At 35.2% G+C, this 20,593-nt stretch overlaps 2 protein-coding genes across 2 annotated transcripts; both read left to right on the top strand.

Moving 5' to 3' along the window:
* Positions 1-10,920: 10,920 nt before the first annotated feature.
* LOC116143331 (probable zinc transporter protein DDB_G0291141) lies at positions 10,921-13,641 on the top strand. The gene has a single exon (XM_031428786.1). It carries the CDS (start codon positions 11,003-11,005, stop codon positions 13,601-13,603), a length of 2,601 nt encoding a protein of 866 aa, XP_031284646.1. The 5' UTR covers positions 10,921-11,002; the 3' UTR covers positions 13,604-13,641.
* A 1,363-nt stretch (positions 13,642-15,004) lies between these two features.
* LOC116143339 (mannose-1-phosphate guanyltransferase alpha-like) lies at positions 15,005-20,338 on the top strand. Its single transcript, XM_031428792.1, has 15 exons — positions 15,005-15,143; positions 15,255-15,352; positions 15,453-15,553; positions 15,652-15,730; positions 15,983-16,043; positions 16,212-16,258; positions 16,387-16,479; positions 16,622-16,712; positions 17,946-17,994; positions 18,218-18,334; positions 18,417-18,564; positions 19,002-19,094; positions 19,174-19,242; positions 19,872-19,914; positions 20,035-20,338. Exons 1-15 carry the CDS (start codon positions 15,098-15,100, stop codon positions 20,133-20,135), a joined length of 1,236 nt encoding a protein of 411 aa, XP_031284652.1. The 5' UTR covers positions 15,005-15,097; the 3' UTR covers positions 20,136-20,338.
* The last annotated feature ends 255 nt before the right edge of the window (positions 20,339-20,593 follow it).

Below are 20,593 nucleotides of genomic sequence, written 5' to 3'. Positions count from 1 at the left end.
TTTTAGAAAAAGGACGCTTAGCTCGACAAGCCAGTCCAAAATCCAACTCATTAGTGGTGGAATTCCCCATATCGACAAAGTTACACTTGGAAAAATCCAAGTAAAACACGTCAAAGGAAATCAGTCATAAGGCGGCGACCAAAACTTGAGATAGACAATGAGTTTGAGGTAAGAATTGTCACATAAGATTTCCTTGCCTATATTCGAAAAGTTTCTCAAAAAGCGAGTTACGCATAACTTGGAGCGAATTCGAATTTTTTTATGACAAGTCCAATTAGGATGATCAAAACGACTCTGCAGAAAAAAAAAATTGCTCGACAAGATATATGCAAAAAATATATTTCATTGATTGTAAAGTTTGGTTACAAACTTAACTGAAAAAAAAAAGATACAAAAATAATTTTTTTTTTCCCTAAACAGTTGGAGGAGCGGGGGCATCGTTGCCATCAGGATCAGAGAGATTGTCGCCGATTTGAGCAAAAGAATCCTCGAAAGCATGAGTTTTGGCAGCCTCTTTAGGGGTAGGAGCTCAGATATCTTTTAGAGCCCCACCCAAAGGAAGTTTGACAACAATGAGGGGAAGTGTGGCCAGAAGAGTCGGACCCTTGACCTCCTACTTAGGGCTAGTGTCCTCCTCGCCTTCCTCCTAGCCCTCACCATCAGGCTCGGAATGATCCGAGTATACATAGGCCATTCCCTGAGCCTCAGTCCTTATCCTATTGACCTCATTCTAATAAGCTTGTGGAAGAAAGGGGAAGTTGATCAATGGATGAGTTTCTTACAATTTCTGCACAAGGAAGACTGACGTCTCCCAAGTTCTGTTAGTGATGGCCTCATTCAACTTGTCGATTCGAAGCCTAAGCTGCTCAGTCTTAGCCTCAACCACGACATTTTGTCAACCTTTCGCTTCCTGGGCAAGGTCGAGCGAGACCTGTTTGAACTTTGCCTCCCAATCCGAGGCAGTTCTTTGAGCCGAGGTGAGCTCATTGTTCAACTTATTATTGACACCTCACTGTTGTGCTAAACTCTTCTCAGCCTCGATCATTTTGGCTTCAGCAATCGCCCGACTAACCAACCTCACTTACTTTGATTTTGTCAAGGAACTCCTTCTCCTTTACCCCGAAGGTCACCATTTCTTCCCTAACAGCTTGAGCTTGGCCTGCTTCATATCCTTCTCCTTCTCTGTTACCTCGACCCTAGCCAAGACGTCCTTCTTAAGCGTTTTTGCTTCTTGTCATCCTTGATGAGTGCCCTTTAATGTGGGGTAACACTTATCATAAAGAAGCCTGCTCGCCATGCAAGCCTAAAAAAGGAAAATGAAAGTCAGCGAGAAATAAAGAAAATGTATGTAAAAGAAAGAGAAGGGGGATAACTACTGGTACCTTTACCGCATAGTTGCACACCCAAGCCAACTACTGTGAGTGAGATGAATCCCTAACACTAGCAAAAGTTTGTGGGGTTACGGCATCCCTGGTTGCTGCAGCCCCAATGTTGATGTGTTTAAGGAGTTGATCGATTAATGCATTGACCGTAGCTTGAGCTATCTCGTCCATCTTTTTGCCTCCCTGTTGAGGCGAGCTTGATTTACTTCCCATGTTAGTAACAGCTTCGCCCGTGGGAATAGACTTCTTCTTGGCCAAGTCCTTGGCCGTTGACTTCTTCAGGCCAACAGCCTGGCCTACAACCTCTTTGCCTGAGCCACCCTACCACTCGAAAACCTTTTATTTTCCTGAGCCCCCTTAAGGCTCGATCAATTTTTCCTTGCCAGAGCCATCATGTTACTTGGGCACTTTCTGTTTTTTCGAGCCTTCAGTTGGCTTGGATACTTTCTTTGTTAGCCTCTTTTGGGGCTCGAAGGAACCTTTCTCGCTGACTGCCTTAGAGGCAATTGCGAGCTTCTTAGCACTTGGGCTTTCCCCAAGCTCACCCCTGTTTCGATTGAGGGCCAGATGTGAGGCACCCTACTCGGCTGATCCAGCAGCATCAATAGGCTACTTCTTCGCCTGCGCAACTGACGGCTTCTTGGCAACTCTGGAAGCTGCCTTTTTTTTTTTTTTTTTTTTTTCAGGCCCTTTGGTTTCTTGGCCCACATTTCTACGAAAAGAAAGACAAACTATCAATAACCTACACACACACACACACAAAAAAAAAAAGTGTGCGAGACAATAAACGCTTTACCTTTATCAAGGACGGTGATGAAATTTGCTCTATCCGAGAAAAAGCCGTATGCCTTCAGTCAAGGAAGCGAGATAATCTCTTTGATGTTGCGCTTCCTGTCAGAGAAATCGTTGAAGCCTTTGTAAGATCACCTCGGGGAGAAAATTTTGTTCGACGTTTACTACACAACAAAGAAGTTTGGTTAGTTCGACCATCGAACTTGAAAGTTCTCCTCGCACTCACTGGAGGTCAAAGTCTTACTAGCTTTTGAAGAAAAAACGTCAGTCTCCCTGGACTCATAAAAGAAAAACTGAGAATCCCAATGCGAAACCTTTTTTGGAACGTCGACTAGACCATTAAAATGTACATTCCTCACCTTGGAGAGGTAGTATGTTTGGTCTTAACCTTTCTTTAACCTATACAAATGGACGAGCTTCTTAACAAATGGCTTGCCTAGCTCGGCAATTTGATATGCTATGTACAAACTTATAATTATGACGTATGAGTTTGCGGATAGCTAGAGAGGGACGATGTCGAACTGTCTCAAAACGCTGTCATTGAAATGATGACCGAGGATAGATAGCTCGCACCTTAGGAGAGACTTAGAAACTGCCATGTAGCTCGTGGGGGGATTCTTCTAGGAGAAGCCTCCCCCAACCCTCAAATTAAGTTGAGGCACATAAGTCTCAGTTATGCGCCTCATATCCTTGATCTCGATCGAGGCTGAGCGACCTCCGTAGAGGCATGCTCAAAAGAGTCCGTCGCGTCAGGGTTTGAGCTCCATGCAACAACATCCTTGCAAACCTCCGGGATTATACCTCTAAGGACTACCGAGCCTACAGGGGAATCAAACATGTGATCAATTGTGTGGTTGCTTGACGAAGACATGATTATAGCTTGCCTCTAGGTACCTGAAACAGAAGTGAACATGTGTTAGAGCTCGAAAAACTCAGCGACTTATCCACACTTTGCTTTCAATTCAGGCACTCGAGATAGCTCATGTCAGACAACAGATGCACGTAACCTACTAGGGATTCCAACGACCGTCATAATAAACCCTCTTTAAACTCAGATGTGTTGGAGACACACTTAAGAACCCTAACAAGGCCCTAAAAGACTCAATGTGGCCACGACAATGGCCACCTAAAATCGTAAAAATCAAGAAAACAAGCAAAGGAAAGGAAAAGAAATCTTACTGAACTGAAACATGTGATGAACTCGCTGGAAAAGCACCGTGGAGATGGAGAAGTAGCAACGAAATAAGGAACAAAGCTTGAGACGAGTTCGCCCACTTTTATAGTGGTTTGCATGGGAGACGAAAAGGCGGGGTTCGCGATCTACAGTAAATCTCAACCTTCCATTTGTTGAGCAATCTCGACCCTTAGACGTGGCCATGTGTCGATCATCCACAAAGGGCGATCAACCATCTGACTGCCATAATCATAACTGTCGTCACATATCACCTCAACTTCGCTTGTGGACAGCTACAGTCACCCACACGTGATGAAAAGTAGCTGCCAAAGACTATCGCATTTAATGTGACATGGCTGCATGAAATTTACACAAGTATCATTTCTTTTCAAATTCCGAGTTTGCCAAGAGTGTCATAGAAGAGAAAAGGTCAAGTGTGGAGTATGTTGATTGAGTATGAGTCTGACTATCGAAGCTCGACCGAATCTACATCTAATGCCCTACCGATGAATACTGAGCCTGATATCAAGTCGATCAATAGTCTTCAAAGCTCGAAACGAGTACCGAACACTAGGGGGCAGATGTTGTTTGTGACTTTTCCATTAAGCTTGGAGAATTGCGAGGTTATAGCTCGATCCAGATCTAACTTGACTTTATCGATTGTCTAACCCAACATAAGCTCGTAGAGTTATAGCTCGACCTAGCACAAGCTAGTCACAACCAATTCTTATGGTTGTTCAACCAGCTCACAGATAACTCCAGATTTCAGAAGGGATCAAATCGACAACAATCTTTACATAATCACAATGCCCAATCACGAGAATATTGGAGTTATAGTTCAAACTTAATTGTAATCTCTTTATTTTTGTTATTTCCTTTGTACAAATTTTGTATATAAACTCCATTCAACGATGAGAAAGAGGTTACCAATTTATTCTAGGATTGTCATTGTAAACTCTCATAGCAAATACAAGAACAGTGGAAGTAGGCTCAAGAGTTCAACTTGTCGAACCACTTTAAAAACCTTTTTGTCATTTCCTTTACTGCATTTGAATTGCTTATTCTTTGCTGGTTACCCGTAATAACACACACATCAGTTTTGATCCCGTTAAGGTCGATCGGATCACTTATATATATATATATATATATATATATACACACACACACACACACACACATCAGTTCCGATCCCGTTAAGGTCGATTGGATCACTTATATATATATACAAACGTGTATTTTATATTTATCAAATTCATTTAATAACATAATATATGGAATTCCTTAATAAATAAGGTGCGTTTAGACTTAGGGATCTGGGAAGATTACTCTTATAATATATATTTTATTACGGGTATTACGTTGTTTGGCTGTCAAGTAATAAAAGATTACGGTAATCTTTCATTGCCAATAATTGTTATTGTTGATAATATAGTGGGTAATCAGATTACATTCTCAATAGGTGTTATAAAAAGATTACCGGAGTAATCCATTGTTTATACCAATTTTACCCTTAATTAAAAAATACTTTGGACATAAATGCCCTCATATGTCTACCAAATAACAATTAGCCCAACTATGAAAAATGATGTCTATAACCTCATAAATTAATTTTTTTGGATAGAAATGCCCCTCACTATTTATATGAATACCCCATAATTTTTTAGCCATTGTAGACGATTGCCAGTTTCCGTTGGAACGACAGACGATCGGTCGAATCTGGCCGATCATGCGCCGATATGGTCATGTAAAACCCTATATGGAAAAATAAATATGAATTATGTTCAGCAATGAATGATAATGATTCAACCAATATGGGTAAACAATAATAAATGAGAAGGAGATGAATATGAATATGAGCAATAAATATGAGTATGATGATGATGCTTCAAGTGAGCATGAGATGAGTAATAAATGAGTTGAGAGAGAAGAAATGCTTAGAGATTTATAGTGGTTTGGAGCTCTATCCACAAGTCTCCTACGTCAACTTCTTCAAGGCAACCTCTTTAAAGTTCCACTAAAATCGAATTTCGCTTTTATAATAGTTTTCACGGGATTTCGCCTTTACAATAGTTTGACATGATTTCACCTCTAGATTTACAGGATTTCGCCCACAAAGTGTTTGATAAAAGGTGTGAGAAAGATTGCCTCTTAACTTAGGCTTGAACACACAATAAGAACAATACTCTCAAAGGATAACAAATGAATACAAGAGAGTGATGCTTTGATTTGGATTTTTAGCTCAAAGGATTATGTGAGAATGTTTTGATATGACTTGAATCTCTAATATTCTCTCTACTTTTCTAAGCATTAAAGTGCTCTATTTAAGCTTGGCTTCTCCCTTGGTTGCAAAGAGTCGTTGCTGTATTTAATGCATGTCTGAAAAGTCTGCAAACACATAGGAACGACTATTCCATTATTGCAACGGTTGTTCCTAACACCAATGGTCAATTCATACAACTTTAGGGTTTCTGGTATGGTTGTTCCACCATGAGGAATGGTCTAACCATTGGCTCATTAAAATCCATAAAAAAATCCATTAGCATGAACGACTACCTGGAACGTTGACGTTCAGCCAAGAATGATCTTTGAGTGTGAACGATCGTTCTACCATGGAGAATAGTCATTCTACTTTTGATACTTGAATCTTCAACTTGATCTTTAAGGCTTGTCTTCCAAGATTCGTTAAAGGCACGAAGAGTTTGATTTCTAAGAGCTTTGACTTTTGACTAGAATGGAACAGGCGTGTTTGGTCGTGCTGGTGTGAGCGACTTCGCTCCATTTTGGATAGAAGCATGCACGATCGCACGAAACATTGTCGTGCTAAGAGAAATGTGCACCTGGGCAATTTTAATTCAAAGGAACGATCGTTCCTTTATCCTGCACGATCGATCCAAAAGGAAAAATTGCATTTTGTTTTTGGTTTTAATTTTTGTTCATACTTAAGCATGTTTGTTAGAAATTGATCAACTCTTTGATTAGTTTTGGCACATCAAAACACATAAGGGCTCAACATGCCATTTATCTGGCCGTTTTTGATCAGATCCACGACCATCTAGCCGTTTTCGACCTTCGATTTGGCCAGCAACGGCTAGACCAACGCACGGCTGGCCAGATCCGACCAATCATACTTCATTTCGGCGACTATCGAGGACGACTGGTGGTGGTGGTCAATAGTCGTTTGTAGTAGCTAGGGGTATTTTGTAAAAATTTAAACTTTTGTTGTTGGTGTGTTTTAGCTAAATTCTTAAATATGGGGGGTTAAAAGTAATCTATCTAAATAATAATTATAATAGTATTATTATTAAAAAGGAAGGACAATTCAGTAAAAGCCTCAATTGATAATATTATATTCCTTCCAACCAAACATTTTAATTATTTATACCCACCAATCTAACCAAAAATATTGATATAACATTCCCCCATAATCTTCAAGGTAATCCATCTCACTAATAATCCTATATTATTAGCAATAAAACATTCCCCGAACCAAACACACCCATGGTGATAATTGTGTGGAATCCATCTTTTAACCTTATTTTTATTATCGTACACAAAAGTTTGACAATTTTCGAGGAAGGGACCGTAATGGCCATTTTTTCCCGACCTCATACATGAAAATCTTTGAATTGCTTTTATTACATAAAATATTAGTTATAATTAATTTAATATATCAATTAATTATATATTTAATATATTATGTATTTTTATTTGGGACAAGGCTTTATTTTACAAGTTTTCACCTTTTTGCCCCTGTCTTTGGTTCCGGGGTATAATTATCCCATCCGACCTCAACCCTGAACTTTTTGAGGAGTTCCCTGTTCAATGAAACCGATTTTTCCAAGTATCCAATCCCAAATTTTTCTATCATCTCTATCATAAATACTAAATAAGCAAGATAGTGGAAATTAAACTCTAAGGGGTTGGTATGGTGGTCAAAGAGGTTTGCTCCATTTATTGAGTTTTTGGGTCCAAACCTTGAGGTCACCTATCATAATGATATTTTGACTTACCTGATCCTTAATGCTTGTAAGGTGTTTAACGGACCATGTAGATTAATTGAGGTGCACGTAAACTGGCCTGAATACCTCGGTTAAAATAATAATAATAATAATAATAATAATAATGGAAATTATATGCTACGCTGTGCACCTTCCTAAGAAAGGGTCAAATAAATAAAATTTCTTTTTTATATCAATCAATGAGTTAATGTAGTACCTATGGAGTACAACATAATATGACCAAAGATCATGGATGGATGGTCAAAAAATGAAGGAATGAGGATACATTATAAAATTAATATGAAAAAAATCGGAGGGTGCCAATTCAAGAGGTAAGAATGTTTGATTGAGACTTTGAGATGGTTAAAATTTACTTAACAAAATATTTCTTTTTAAGACATAAATACATGTATTAAATAGGAAGTTTTTTTTTTTTTAATAGCATCTAACGAAGCCATTAAGAAGTGGTGAGCAGTTCGGGTACCCTCCATTTTTGGGGAACCGGAACCGGAACCGAAACCGAAACCGGAACCGAAACCGGAACCGAAACCAGAACCGAACAGTGCAGGTTTCCAAAAAAAGGAACCGGAACGGAACTGCACAGTGCAGGTTCTTCAATAGGAACCGGAACCTAAAATGTGGTTCCGGTTCCTTTCCGGGGTACCCTATAAAAAATCAATTACCCCCTATTAGTTTAAAAATGACAAAAATACCTTAAAAGTTTACAAATACACCCCTAAAAAAATACTTTGGGTTTAGGGTTTAATTCTAATGTAATATTATAATTAATTAAATTGTTAATCATTTAATTAAGTATTGTAATATTATTTATAATAGAATGTTATAATTAATTAAATAATATACCATAAATTTATATGTAATGTTATAATTATAAAATTCTAATCATTTAATTAAGTATTGTGTAAATTGTAAATTACTAATGTTTATAATATATGTCATAATCAATTAAGTAATCTTTAATTATGTAATGTTATATTAATTATATGATCATACTATAATAGTAAATGTAATGTTATAATGAATTAAGTAATCACACTATAAATCTATAAATATTATAATTAATTAAATTTCAAATCATTTAATTAATTTACTAAGTTATAATGGAATGTTATATGATTAAGTAATCATATTATAAATATAAGGTAAGTTATAATTAATTAAATTTTTAATCGTTTAATTAAATAATGTAATATAATAGTAAATTACTATATTTATAATGTAATGTTATAAATTCATAACTAATTATGTAATCATTTAACTATGTAATGTTAAATTAAGTAAGTGATATTAATATAATATGGTATAATTTAATTGAGTAATTATTTAACTATAATGTAATGTTAATTAATGTTTACAATGAATGTTTATAAGGTAATATTATAATTAATAAATTTCTAATCATTTAATTAAGTATTGTGCTAATGTTTATGTAGTAAATTAGTAATTACTAATGTTTAAAACATAATATCATAACTCATAATCAATTAAGTAACATTTAATTATGTAATGTTATAATTAATTATGTGATTATACTAAATGTAATGTTATAGTGAATTAAGTAATCAGATTATAGATATTTAGTGTTATATTATAATTAAAAATTTTAATCATTTTAAGTAATGTAATAAATAAAAGTAGTAAATTACTAAGTTTATAATGTGATGTTATAAATTTATAATTAATTAATTAATCATTTAATTATGTATATATAATTAATAAGTGATCATAATTAATGTAATATATAATGTATAATTTAATTAAGTAATTATTTAACTATATGTATAATTACTTAATTAATCATTGTTTATAAGTAATGTTATATTAATGTTTATAATATAATGTCATAATCAATTAAATAATCATCTAATTATGTAATCAACTAATTAATTATGTAATCAACTAATCATACTATAATGAAATAGTGAATGTTACAATGAATAAGTAATTATACTATAAGTCTTTAATATAAATTATAATTTATTTATTTATAAATATATATAATTAATTAAGTAATCATTTAATTATAATGTAATGTTACAATTAATACATAATCGTACTAAAATTTATAATGTAATGTTGTAATTAATTAATCTAATCATTAATTAAGTATTATGTAATGTTTGTAGTAAATTAGTAATTATAATATTTATAATATAATGTCATAATCAATTAAGTAATCATTTAATTATGTATGTTATAAATTATATAATCATATTATAATGTAATGTTATAGTGGAATTAACTATTAAGTAATCATACTATAAATTTTTAATGTATATTATAATAATTAAATTTTTAATCATTTAATTAAGTTGTATTAATGTTTATAATAAAATGTTATAATTGACTAAGTAATTATACTATAAATCTATAATGTAATGCTATAATTAATTAAATTTTAATTATTAATTAAGTAATATACTAAATGTTATAACTTTAAGTCAATTAATTAAGTAGTAATCAAAAATGTAATACTATAATTATTATAATATAAATCAATTAAGTAATGTTATAAAATTATAATTAATTAAGTAATCATTTAATTATAATGTAATGTTATAATTGATTAAGTATGATATTTAACTAGTAATTAAATTTATTAATGTTTATCAATTATTATAATAATTAATTAATTACTAATTTATTATAGATATACTTAGAACTTGATAATTGAAATAAATAACTAAATATATTATTACTCAATCAAATATACTATTTTATTAAAAAATAATTTTTTAAAACATAAAAATGTAAAACACTTTTAATTGGTTCATAATTCTAATTATTCACTTAATTAATCAAAATTTTAAATAATATTATGAATATTAAAGCTTTTAATTGGTGTAATTTATTGTAATAAGTATAATTGTATTCGTATATTTACTTAACTAGGTTATTCTAAAAATTTAACTTTTTCTATTTTAAATTTTTTTATATGTAAAATAATAAAAACCCTCCATTATTCACATTTCACAAATATTTTATTGTAGTTCAGGTTCCAAAACAGGTTACAAACAGGTTCCAAAACAGGTTCCAAAACAGGTTCCAAACAGGTTCCAAAAATCGGTTTCAAACCGGATAACCCCTACAGGTTCCAAACAGGGTACCCTTTTTACAGGTTCCGGTTCCTCCATACACAAGAACCGGAACCGCACAGTACCGGTTCCAAAAAATTGGAATCGGAACCTACCCGCACAGTACCAGTTCCAGGTAGGTTCCGGTTCTGGTTCCGATTCTACCCCCCGGTTCCGGTTCTCCCCGCTACTCGTGTTCACCCCTAATTAAGATATTTTTAAATCAGAAAAATTACTGATAAAATCATATTAAAAGTTATTATTCAATCTTCATTGGAAAAAAAAAAAAAAGAAAAAAAAACACCTAAATATATATTTTTAACCGTTTAAAAACTGACCCTACGTTAACGTAGACGACCAGTCAAGAATCAAGATTTTTCCACAAGGGAGACATCAGACGGTCCAAATTTCATAAATTGCTTGACTTCAACGGTCCAGCTCAGCCGACGAAAAGTCTGCGGTGACCATTGGTGACTCGGCAGTCTCTGCACGCAGCGATTATTAAACTAAAACCCACCCAGCACACAGCTGACTCCACACTCTCTTGATCTCTCATTCACCATGGCCGATCACAACCACCATCGCCACCACCGTCCCCACCGCCTTTCCGTCCCTCTTCGCCCCTCCGCCACCTTCAACACCACCACTCCCACCGCCCGGTACCCTCCGTTTCCATACCCTTCGTCGACCCCAACGTCAACGCCGTCGAAACTCCGGTCCCTTTCGTTTCCCTCCAAACCCTCCAACAAATCTTCTCTCTCCTTTCTCTTTCTCATTCTCTTTTCCCTTCGTTCTCTCTATTCTCTCCTCCCTTTTCTCCGCTCTTCCCCTTCTTTCTCTCTCTTCCCTTTCACTTTCCTCGTCTCTCTTCTCTCCTTCCTTCTCTCTCTTTCTTTCACAATCTTCTCTTACCCCTCCTCGAAACAGCAACGGTTTAGTCTTAATTTAAAACAGCACCAATCCGTTCTGTCTTTTTCGCTAATCTCCCCTGCTGAGAATAAATTTTTATTTACTAAATCATTTGTTTTGGCGCTTGTGTTTCTGCTCAGATTTCAGGCTCTTAGATACTGTGGCACTGCGGCGATGATCTTGGCTGAATTGTCCGGTAATGTTACCGGACGGTTTCTAGCTGAGGCTAGGAAAAATCAGAGTTTAAATGATTGGAGTAAGTTCTCTAGATTACGTGGGTTTTTGTGTTTGTTTCTTGGGTTATTTTTGTTATCAATTAGTTGGGATCGGATTGAATGTTTCCCGTTTTCGAGTTCTTTACGGGGTTCATCTATGATTTACGGAGAGAATTGTGTTAGAGTTTGGCCAATGTTGTTGCCGTTTTTAGCTGGGTTTTTAGGGTGTTATGAGAGAGTTTCAATGAATTGGGGAACAATTAGGCAACTGAATCGTAAACAGGTTAGGTTAATTTGTTTGTTTTATACAACAATTTTTCTTTTTATTCCTGCTGTTGTGAGTTGGATTGTTTTTGAGAAGGATGGTGAAGGTGTTTCCATTGCAAATTTGGCTTGGCCTTTGGCCAATACTGTTGTGTTTGGAGTGCTTTTGAGTGAGAATTATAGTGATGAGAAGCTAGTGAGTTCTACGGATTTTCAAAGAGAGTTTCTGGTTACCTCTGTTTGTACTATTGTCTTGGAGTTGTTTTATTACCCTGAGCTCTCGCTTTTTGGATTGGTGATATGTCTTTTGTTATTGTATTTTGCTATTAGAGAATTGGATCCTCTTCATTGGAATTATCTTCAGTTGGGGTTTGAATCTTCGGAGTCATTTAGTTCTTCGATTATGAAGCCTATCCACCACATTTTGAGTGAGAGGAAATCTCGTAAGATTGCACTTTTCCTTTTGATTAATACTGGTTACATGGTTGTTGAATTTGTTGCCGGGTTCATGAGTAATAGTCTTGGATTGATATCGGATGCATGTCATATGCTGTTTGATTGTGGTGCATTGGCAATTGGGTTATATGCTTCATATATATCACGTTTGCCTGCAAATAATCAGTTTAATTATGGTCGGGGGAGATTTGAAGTTCTATCGGGGTATGTTAATGCTGTCTTCCTTGTTTTGGTTGGGGCATTAATTGTCTTGGAGTCGTTAGAGAGGATATTGGATCCTCAGGAGATATCAACTAATAGTTTGTTGACTGTTTCAATTGGAGGGCTTGTTGTGAATGTAATTGGTTTGATTTTCTTTCATGAGGAGCACCATCATGCCCATGGTGGTGGCTCATGCTCTCATTCTCACTCCCACTCCCATTCCCATTCCCACTCCCATCACGATCACCAGCATTCACATGACCATGAAGGTCATAGCAAGCATCAGGAATGTATCTCTATCTCCCATGGAAGTTCTGAAAAATGTTGTTCTCTCAAAGATGATCATCATGGCAACTTTCATGCCACTTACCAGCATGACCATCATGAAGGTACTCATAAGCAAGAGCTGCCTCGTGGACATGCACATGAAGACCTTTCTCATCAACATAACCACAAAGAACATGCTCATGGACATGACCACCACGACCATTCTCACGGACATGACCACCACGACCATTCTCACGAACATGACCACCACGACCATTCTCACGAACATGACCACCAAGACCATTCTCACGGACGTGACCACCATGACTATCAAAGCTTGCTCCATATTTCTTCCAGAAGTTTGCAAAATCACTCTAATGAGGAACCACAGAAGCATCGCCATCAACACATTGACCACAATATGGAAGGAATCTTCTTGCATGTCCTGGCAGACACCATGGGAAGTGTTGGAGTTGTTATATCAACTCTTCTAATTAAGTACAAGGGATGGCTTGTTGCTGATCCTGCCTGCTCAATATTTATATCCGTTTTGATTGTATCCTCAGTTATCCCCTTGCTTAGAAACTCTGCAGAACTTTTGCTTCAGAGAGTTCCTAGGGCTCATGAGCTGGATTTGAAAGAAGCTCTCAATGATGTTGTGAAGGTAAAGGGGGTATGCGGCATTCAGAACCTGCATGTATGGAGCTTAACAAACACGGATGTGGTTGGGACACTTCATCTTCATATCTCAAAGGAAACTGACAAGGCTTTTACGAAGGCCCAAGTGTCTCACATATTACATGATGCTGGAATCAAGGACTTGACTTTGCAGGTGGAATATGTCAAGTAATTTATGTAGTAACTTCTGAAGTAGTGTCCGCCTTTAGAGAGTACTTGAAGAGAGCCTAGTTCATTGAGCTTGAGGACTGAATTTGACTGCAGATTATAGATGCTCCCTTCTCAGCAGTCTCATAAGTTCACTAAATTACACAGTTTCAGATAACTTGAAATGGCTTTTGCAAGCACTAGTGGGATTCTGTTGATTATCTTCGCATGGAAGTTCAGCATGCAGTAACCAGTCAGGGAGGACAGTTGTTCGCCGTTTGGATCATACGATGACAGATTATTTGGCTGTAGGCACAAGGTACTTGTGCAGACAGTAGACATGTAAAGAAGCATGCAAAGGATACTAAATTACTTGGGGTATGAAACTTACTAATTTCATTAGGTATACTGGTATGATTTATGTCTGTGGTTCTTTTGATATCTGGACTGTGGCTTGATATGTCAGTTTGAAGACAATTTTACATGTTTAAATTTCCTGGTATTAAACAATAAATTTAGTATAGTACGCTCGATATTGTGATTTTGTTTATGCTTTCCAATTAAGCAGAAAAAGAACTGCTTCGTTAAAGTTTCATTTGGTGCAGGATACAAAAGTCAGAGCAGGGTTCTAATCCGAGATGCTGAAGACACAGAGAGAAGGCAATATATTTGATATGGGAAAGGAAGAACAAAATATAATTGAATAGAACAGCATTTTAAGCTCGTTTAACATAGTTTATGTATTGGTACGGCAAAATGCAGACGGGTTACCATCAGCTTGGTATTAGTTATTCAAACTTAAGCCAAAGAAATTTGAAGTTTCTACGGTTATGTAGTACTTGATTTTCACAAGTTTTGACAACTTAAACGTCTAGAAGCATTCATTTTTTTCATTCACATTTTCTCTTTAATCAATGAAGGATTTTCCCATAATGCATTAATCTTATTAGTTGACACAAATTTGCATGATCAATGTAACTAAGAACCAAAGAAAACTGTTTCAACTTTCAAGAGAAATAAATGGAATACTTGACAAAGGAAAATGTAAAGAAATGGGAGTAGTTGGTTAGTTCTTAAAACTTGGGATGCTCTTTGAAAAAAACCCTTGTAATCAATTTTTTAAACTCTAATAATAGAGGTCAACGATCATACAGCCAACGGCGTCCACATCGTTGTTTATTCGTCCGTGGTTATTACGATAGATCGACCACATGGGATCAGCAACGCTTCAGCCAACGGTACAACGCAGTTAAGAAGAGGAATATTCGACCAGACAACAATCGTTTTGACAGTTCGTTTTCATAACAAACTCTTGCTCCCGGAAACAACTCCCAGCAGTCACAGAGAAAGTGTGCTGCTCAAGCTTGTTCCAAAACGTTTCTCTGTTGTCTTAACGTCACTTGAAACAAGTTGCTCTTTCTTTTTACTTCACTGAAACTGCTATTTCTGCTTCATCTTAACGAGAACAAGGGCTTGAAAAAGTTTCAGTTTGTGAAGTAGGGATCTAGGGTTTCTAAATATGGAGAAAGTGGTTGCTGTGATCATGGTTGGCGGACCCACCAAAGGTTTTGATTTTAATTTCTCATAAAAGTTTGTACTTTGTGGAAATCTTGTTCTTAGAATTGGAAGTTGATAATTTTTATTTTTATTTATTTATTTTATTTTTTGGTTTGAAGGGACTCGATTTCGACCCTTATCTTTCAATACACCAAAACCATTATTTCCATTAGCTGGTCAGCCAATGGTTCATCATCCAATTTCAGCTTGCAAAAGGGTTTGTGGTTTTTTTTTTTTTTTCTTTCCCTTTATGTAAGTAGAAAAAAATTGTGATGTTTTTATGGAATGATTTGGAGAGGTTTTGATCTTTTTTGTAGATTCCAAACTTGGCTCAAATATTTCTAATTGGGTTCTATGAGGAAAGGGAATTTGCATTATATGTTTCTTCCATCTCTAATGAGTTGAAACTGCCAGTGAGGTGATTACTGAAATGATTGTCAGGTTTGATCATGATTATAAGCTTTTAAGTAACATGGATGGAGTTTAATTTTGTTCGTGTTAATTCTGTTGCTTTAGATACTTAAAAGAGGATAAACCACATGGTTCAGCTGGTGGCCTTTATTACTTCAGAGACATGATCATGGAAGACAGCCCGGTTCGAACTTTGAACTTGTTCAATTTTAATTCTTTTTTAATTTGCTTTGTCTCTTTGTCTCAATGTTTAGAAAAAAAGATCCTTTTTGTTTTTAATTGTTAATCATTTTCATTAAATGTCTGTTTCTCTGATAAAGTAAGTGGCTGCAATTGCTTTTATTCCAAAAATTGTTTATACTATCATATATATTCTGTTTGTATCCATTTGTATATATCTCCTCACAGATACATTGCATTTACTTTTATTGAGCAGTCACATATATTTCTGCTGAATTGTGATGTTTGCTGCAATTTTCCGCTCACTGACATGCTTGGTAAGTTTCCTGCTTGTATTGGTTAAATGTCTTATCTGTGCTTGCTTATACAAAACCTATACCTAACTTTCTTGTATTTCTGTTGGAGGTATTGACTTAGTGACTTGTTAAATCATAAATGAGTAATTAGAAAATATAATTGCTTTTTTTTTTTTTTTTTTTTGGCAGAGGCCCATAAAAGAAGTGGTGGGATGGGAACAATGCTAGTAATCAAGGTTGGAACATTTACTAATTATTTTTGTTTGAATATTTATTTAAAATTTTCAGATTTACATTACAGCGTCATTCTTTGTTGCAAGCACTCTGATTGTCATCATAATATGATTTTCCCCTCCATCTGCAGGTTTCTGCTGAGTCTGCCCACCAGTTTGGTGAGTTGGTCGCTGATCCAATCACCAAAGAACTGTTGCATTACACAGAGAAACCTGAGACTTTTGTAAGAACGTGATTCAGTTTTTCAATCAGCGAACTGCAAAGTAGTTCTATGCTTAGTAGTCCTGATGATTTACTTGATTTTTTTTTTTACTTGATTTTTTTTTTCTGTTTCCTTAAACATTTGCATTATTCATCAAATGCAGGTAAGTGATTTAATCAACTGTGGTGTTTACGTCTTTACCCCAGATATCTTTACTGCCATTCATGATGTCTTTACTCATCGGGAGGATAGAGGTTGGCCTTTATCCATTGCTGATTAGTTGAAGATTCTTGTTCTTCCTGGTTAGCAAATAGCTAGAAGATATTTTTATTATTTCATACATTTGAACATGGATCACCTTGCAACAAACATTTATAATTTTCTTGTGTGTATTTGCATGAGAAAAAATGTATGGATTTTAGCAAAAATATGCTATTCCACAAGTCAGTCGAAGTTTTCGTGGCTTCCTTAACTATCATTTCTCATCTTTGTAGGATGTACTTCATTGTTTCTTGGTGTCCTGCATACTTATTATAGATTTAGCACCTCTATTTATGTATATTGTTTGATCTACTAAGATGCTTTGCCTTTAGTTTGTATCAGCGTCACACATGAGAAGAGTAATTGAAATCATGTGACTGCTAATTATTGTGTTAAATGTTCATTTGTAAGTAGATTATGCTCAAAGTTTCAATCAAACCTGGGCTTGATACTAAGAAGCCAACATCAGACCTTATTAAGCGAAGAGGATGTAATACAAACTTAAACATGCTCACAGTGGCATCTATGGGTTGAGAGTCCCTATCAATTTCGTTTCGCTCTGTTTTGTTTTGGCTGACTGATTGAACATGATTGGGAAGTCACAAAGGAGAGGGCTAGAGTTTGATACCTATGCTCTTCGATTTGATACTGGAACACATCTTTCTTGCTTACTTAAAATTGGCAATTGTGACCATTTATAACTGTATTTGTTCTTTATACATTCGTGTTCTAGGTGAAAATAAAGGGTTGCAGCAGCCAGTGGGCAAATGCCCTGTTTCCATTGCAAATCCTAATATATATTCATTTTTGTTTTCAGAGGAAAAAATGATTTCATATTTGAATGTGCAAACCTGCCTCCCTTTTTTGGCCTTCTCTTTTCTTGGCCTGTGTCATTATGGGCCAAAAAGTGTTGAAAGAATCATCTTCAATATAAAAAATATAAGTTTTCACTTATTGAGTGTTTTATGGCTTCTTATAATGACAAAATCGTCCTCAACAATGATTATGTTTTTCTTCCATGTGACAAAAGTTTTTATGTTCAAAAACATTCTCTATGCTACAATCAAACAATCATTACTGAATAAGCTATGTAATGCTTATCTGTAACTCTGTATTCATTATCATGTCACATCTAACAAAGTGTTGGTTGTTTCATTTGATTTTCTATATCTGGAGAAATGTTTTCTATTCTCTTTGGTACCTACCATGGGATTTGTCAATTGCAGCTAATATACGCCGGGTGTCCAGCTTTGAAGCCCTCCAGGCTGCTACAAGGTGCATCATATTTTTCAGTTCTTGTATCTTCTTACTACTCTTGCTTCTGAAATTTTAGGAAACATATGAGAAAAAAATGTTAACTGTTGCATTTTAACAAGCTGAGAATATCATGATTTTACTTTTACGATAGTATTGATGTTGTTCATATATATGCTCAAATAGTAATCTATAAGCTAAAATTTGTTCTCCAATGTTTATTATATACTCTTTTCTTCATCAGGGCCCTTCCTGTAGATTTTGTAAGGTTGGATCAGGATATTTTATCTCCTCTTGCTGGGAAGAAGCAACTTTATACATATGAGACCACGGATTTCTGGGAACAGATCAAGACTCCAGGGTAAAGTTATCCTGCTGTAACTTTTTCCTTTTGCTACTCCTATACAATAATCTGCCTTTACTAAATCTGCTTAACATTACAGGATGTCTCTGAAATGTTCAGCTTTGTATCTAGCACAATTTAAAATGAACTCTCCCCATCTTTTGGCCAGGGGAGATGGAATAATGAATGCTTCAGTAACTGGTGATGTGTTCATCCACCCATCTGCTAAAGTACATCCAACTGCAAAGGTAGTTCCATCTCATCTCCTGCCAACATATGTATGCTTTCTAGTAACTGTTTTTAGTGTTTTGTACTTCTACAATTTTAAAATAGTATTTAAAGGGTTGAACCATTGTTGCTTTTCTCTTGTTTCAATTAGGACATTTCACCAAACAAAATTATTCTTCCTTGTAAGAATGTACTCTTAAATGCCAGACCTGTCCTCACACATTTTTGGTAACTATAGCTCCTATCTATTATTTTCCCCTTAGAACCGTGAAACCTGCCCTTGAGAGACAATGGTACAATGTTAAAATGTAGTGCCGAGTTTTCTTTTTCCCTCATTTCCATTCCCCTGCCCTTTTGGGATTCATCTGCATATATTCTGATGCAGTTTTTAATTTTTAATTTTTTGTAGTCTTCTTCTGCCATATTTTTGCTAACTTCTTAGTTTCTTTCTGAACAGATTGGGCCAAATGTCTCAATTTCAGCGAATGTTCGTGTAGGAGCAGGTGTGAGGCTTATAAGTTGCATCATCTTGGATGATGTAGACATTAAGGTATGTAATGCATACACTAGAATTGTATCTATATTCCTAGAAAAGGGTAAAAATTGTAACGCAATTTTTCTCCTGACAGGAAAATGCTGTTGTAATAAATTCTATCGTTGGATGGAAATCTTCACTTGGGAAATGGTCCCGTGTTCAGGCAAGTGCACTATTGCAGATCAACATTTGCCAATCAACTTTACAGATTCTTTAAGGATTTTCCTGATGTAGTTAATTTTATTAAAATGAAAGCTTACAGATCATAGGATGAAGAAAATAGTTTAAGAATCAGTAGCAGATCACTTTCAGTTTTTGATGGGGTTGAAAGTTTAACATATGATATGCTTATAAGTGGTTAAAAGTGAGTGTTCGAAATTCATATGATCATTATATGTTGTACATCCAAACTTATGACAGTGCTTTTTGGTACATTAACAAGTTAGTGATTGGAATGCATCAATTCTAGTATTAGTTGCTTATTTGTGAAAATAATTTCAGTAATTCTACTGAAACATGTAACTTTAAAATCAAAAAATTTGTTATTCAGAAGACTTTCTTTGCAATTATGTATTTTCTTTAATCAATTACCATCACATTCTAGTCAAATTTTTTTTCAAGTTTATATGTAGAAAATGATTTACTTGACAATATTTTCTGAGGATGCTTGTAAAACCAGCTTCTAGATTTACCTTAAATTTAGGATCTCATTGTTACCCTTGTGAATGTAAATTAAAACGCATGCTATTGCTGGTTATTGTGACTGATTGATATTCCAATTGACTGGTTCAGGGAAGTGGGGACTACAATGAGAAGCTTGGAATCACCATCCTCGGTATCTATCATTCCTTTTTCGTTTCTCCATTCAATGATCCAGTATCATTTATGCTATGCTTAAAAGTAGAACTTCATTGCGCTTGAACAAATGGTTGAGTCCTGGTTTATAATTGTGCAGGAGAAGCAGGTACTGTAGAAGATGAGGTTGTGGTGATCAACAGCATTGTTCTTCCAAACAAGACTCTTAACGTCAGTGTACAGGAGGAGATCATTTTGTAACAAAAAGAGATATTATTAAGCCTCCTGGTCAGCGTTTTAACTTAATCCCAGAAAGCAAAATTGTAAGGTTGAGTTGGAATTCAATTGCAGGAAAATTTTTCCAATCACAGGCTTTTGATGTAATCTCCCATTTTGACTTTCATCTGTATTCTAAAATTGTTCAAGTGAGAATGAAAAGGTTTCTGATTTAATGATTTTGTTCATTTGGCTGAGCCTTTTTGATGCTTTACGAAGTTCTGGAATAGATATGTGGCACAATACTGTATTGTCACTGTGAGAACAATATTGCTTTATGAATATGAAACATATTATGAATCTGTATAAAATTAAAAAAAAATATTATTTTTTTATTTCCTAAAATCCTACTTTACACCAGTTCAAAAAAATAACCTCCAGCCGCAAAGAATCTTCCAAAATTTCAACGAAAAAACTTCTCTAGAGGTTTAAAGAGTTCTCTA

Source organism: Pistacia vera, unplaced genomic scaffold (assembly GCF_008641045.1).
Source record: "Pistacia vera cultivar Batoury unplaced genomic scaffold, PisVer_v2 Contig1132, whole genome shotgun sequence".
In the NCBI taxonomy this organism is placed as follows: Eukaryota; Viridiplantae; Streptophyta; class Magnoliopsida; order Sapindales; family Anacardiaceae; genus Pistacia; species Pistacia vera.
Note: the sequence above shows the minus strand (reverse complement) of the source record. Positions and strands in the feature narration are given on the sequence as shown.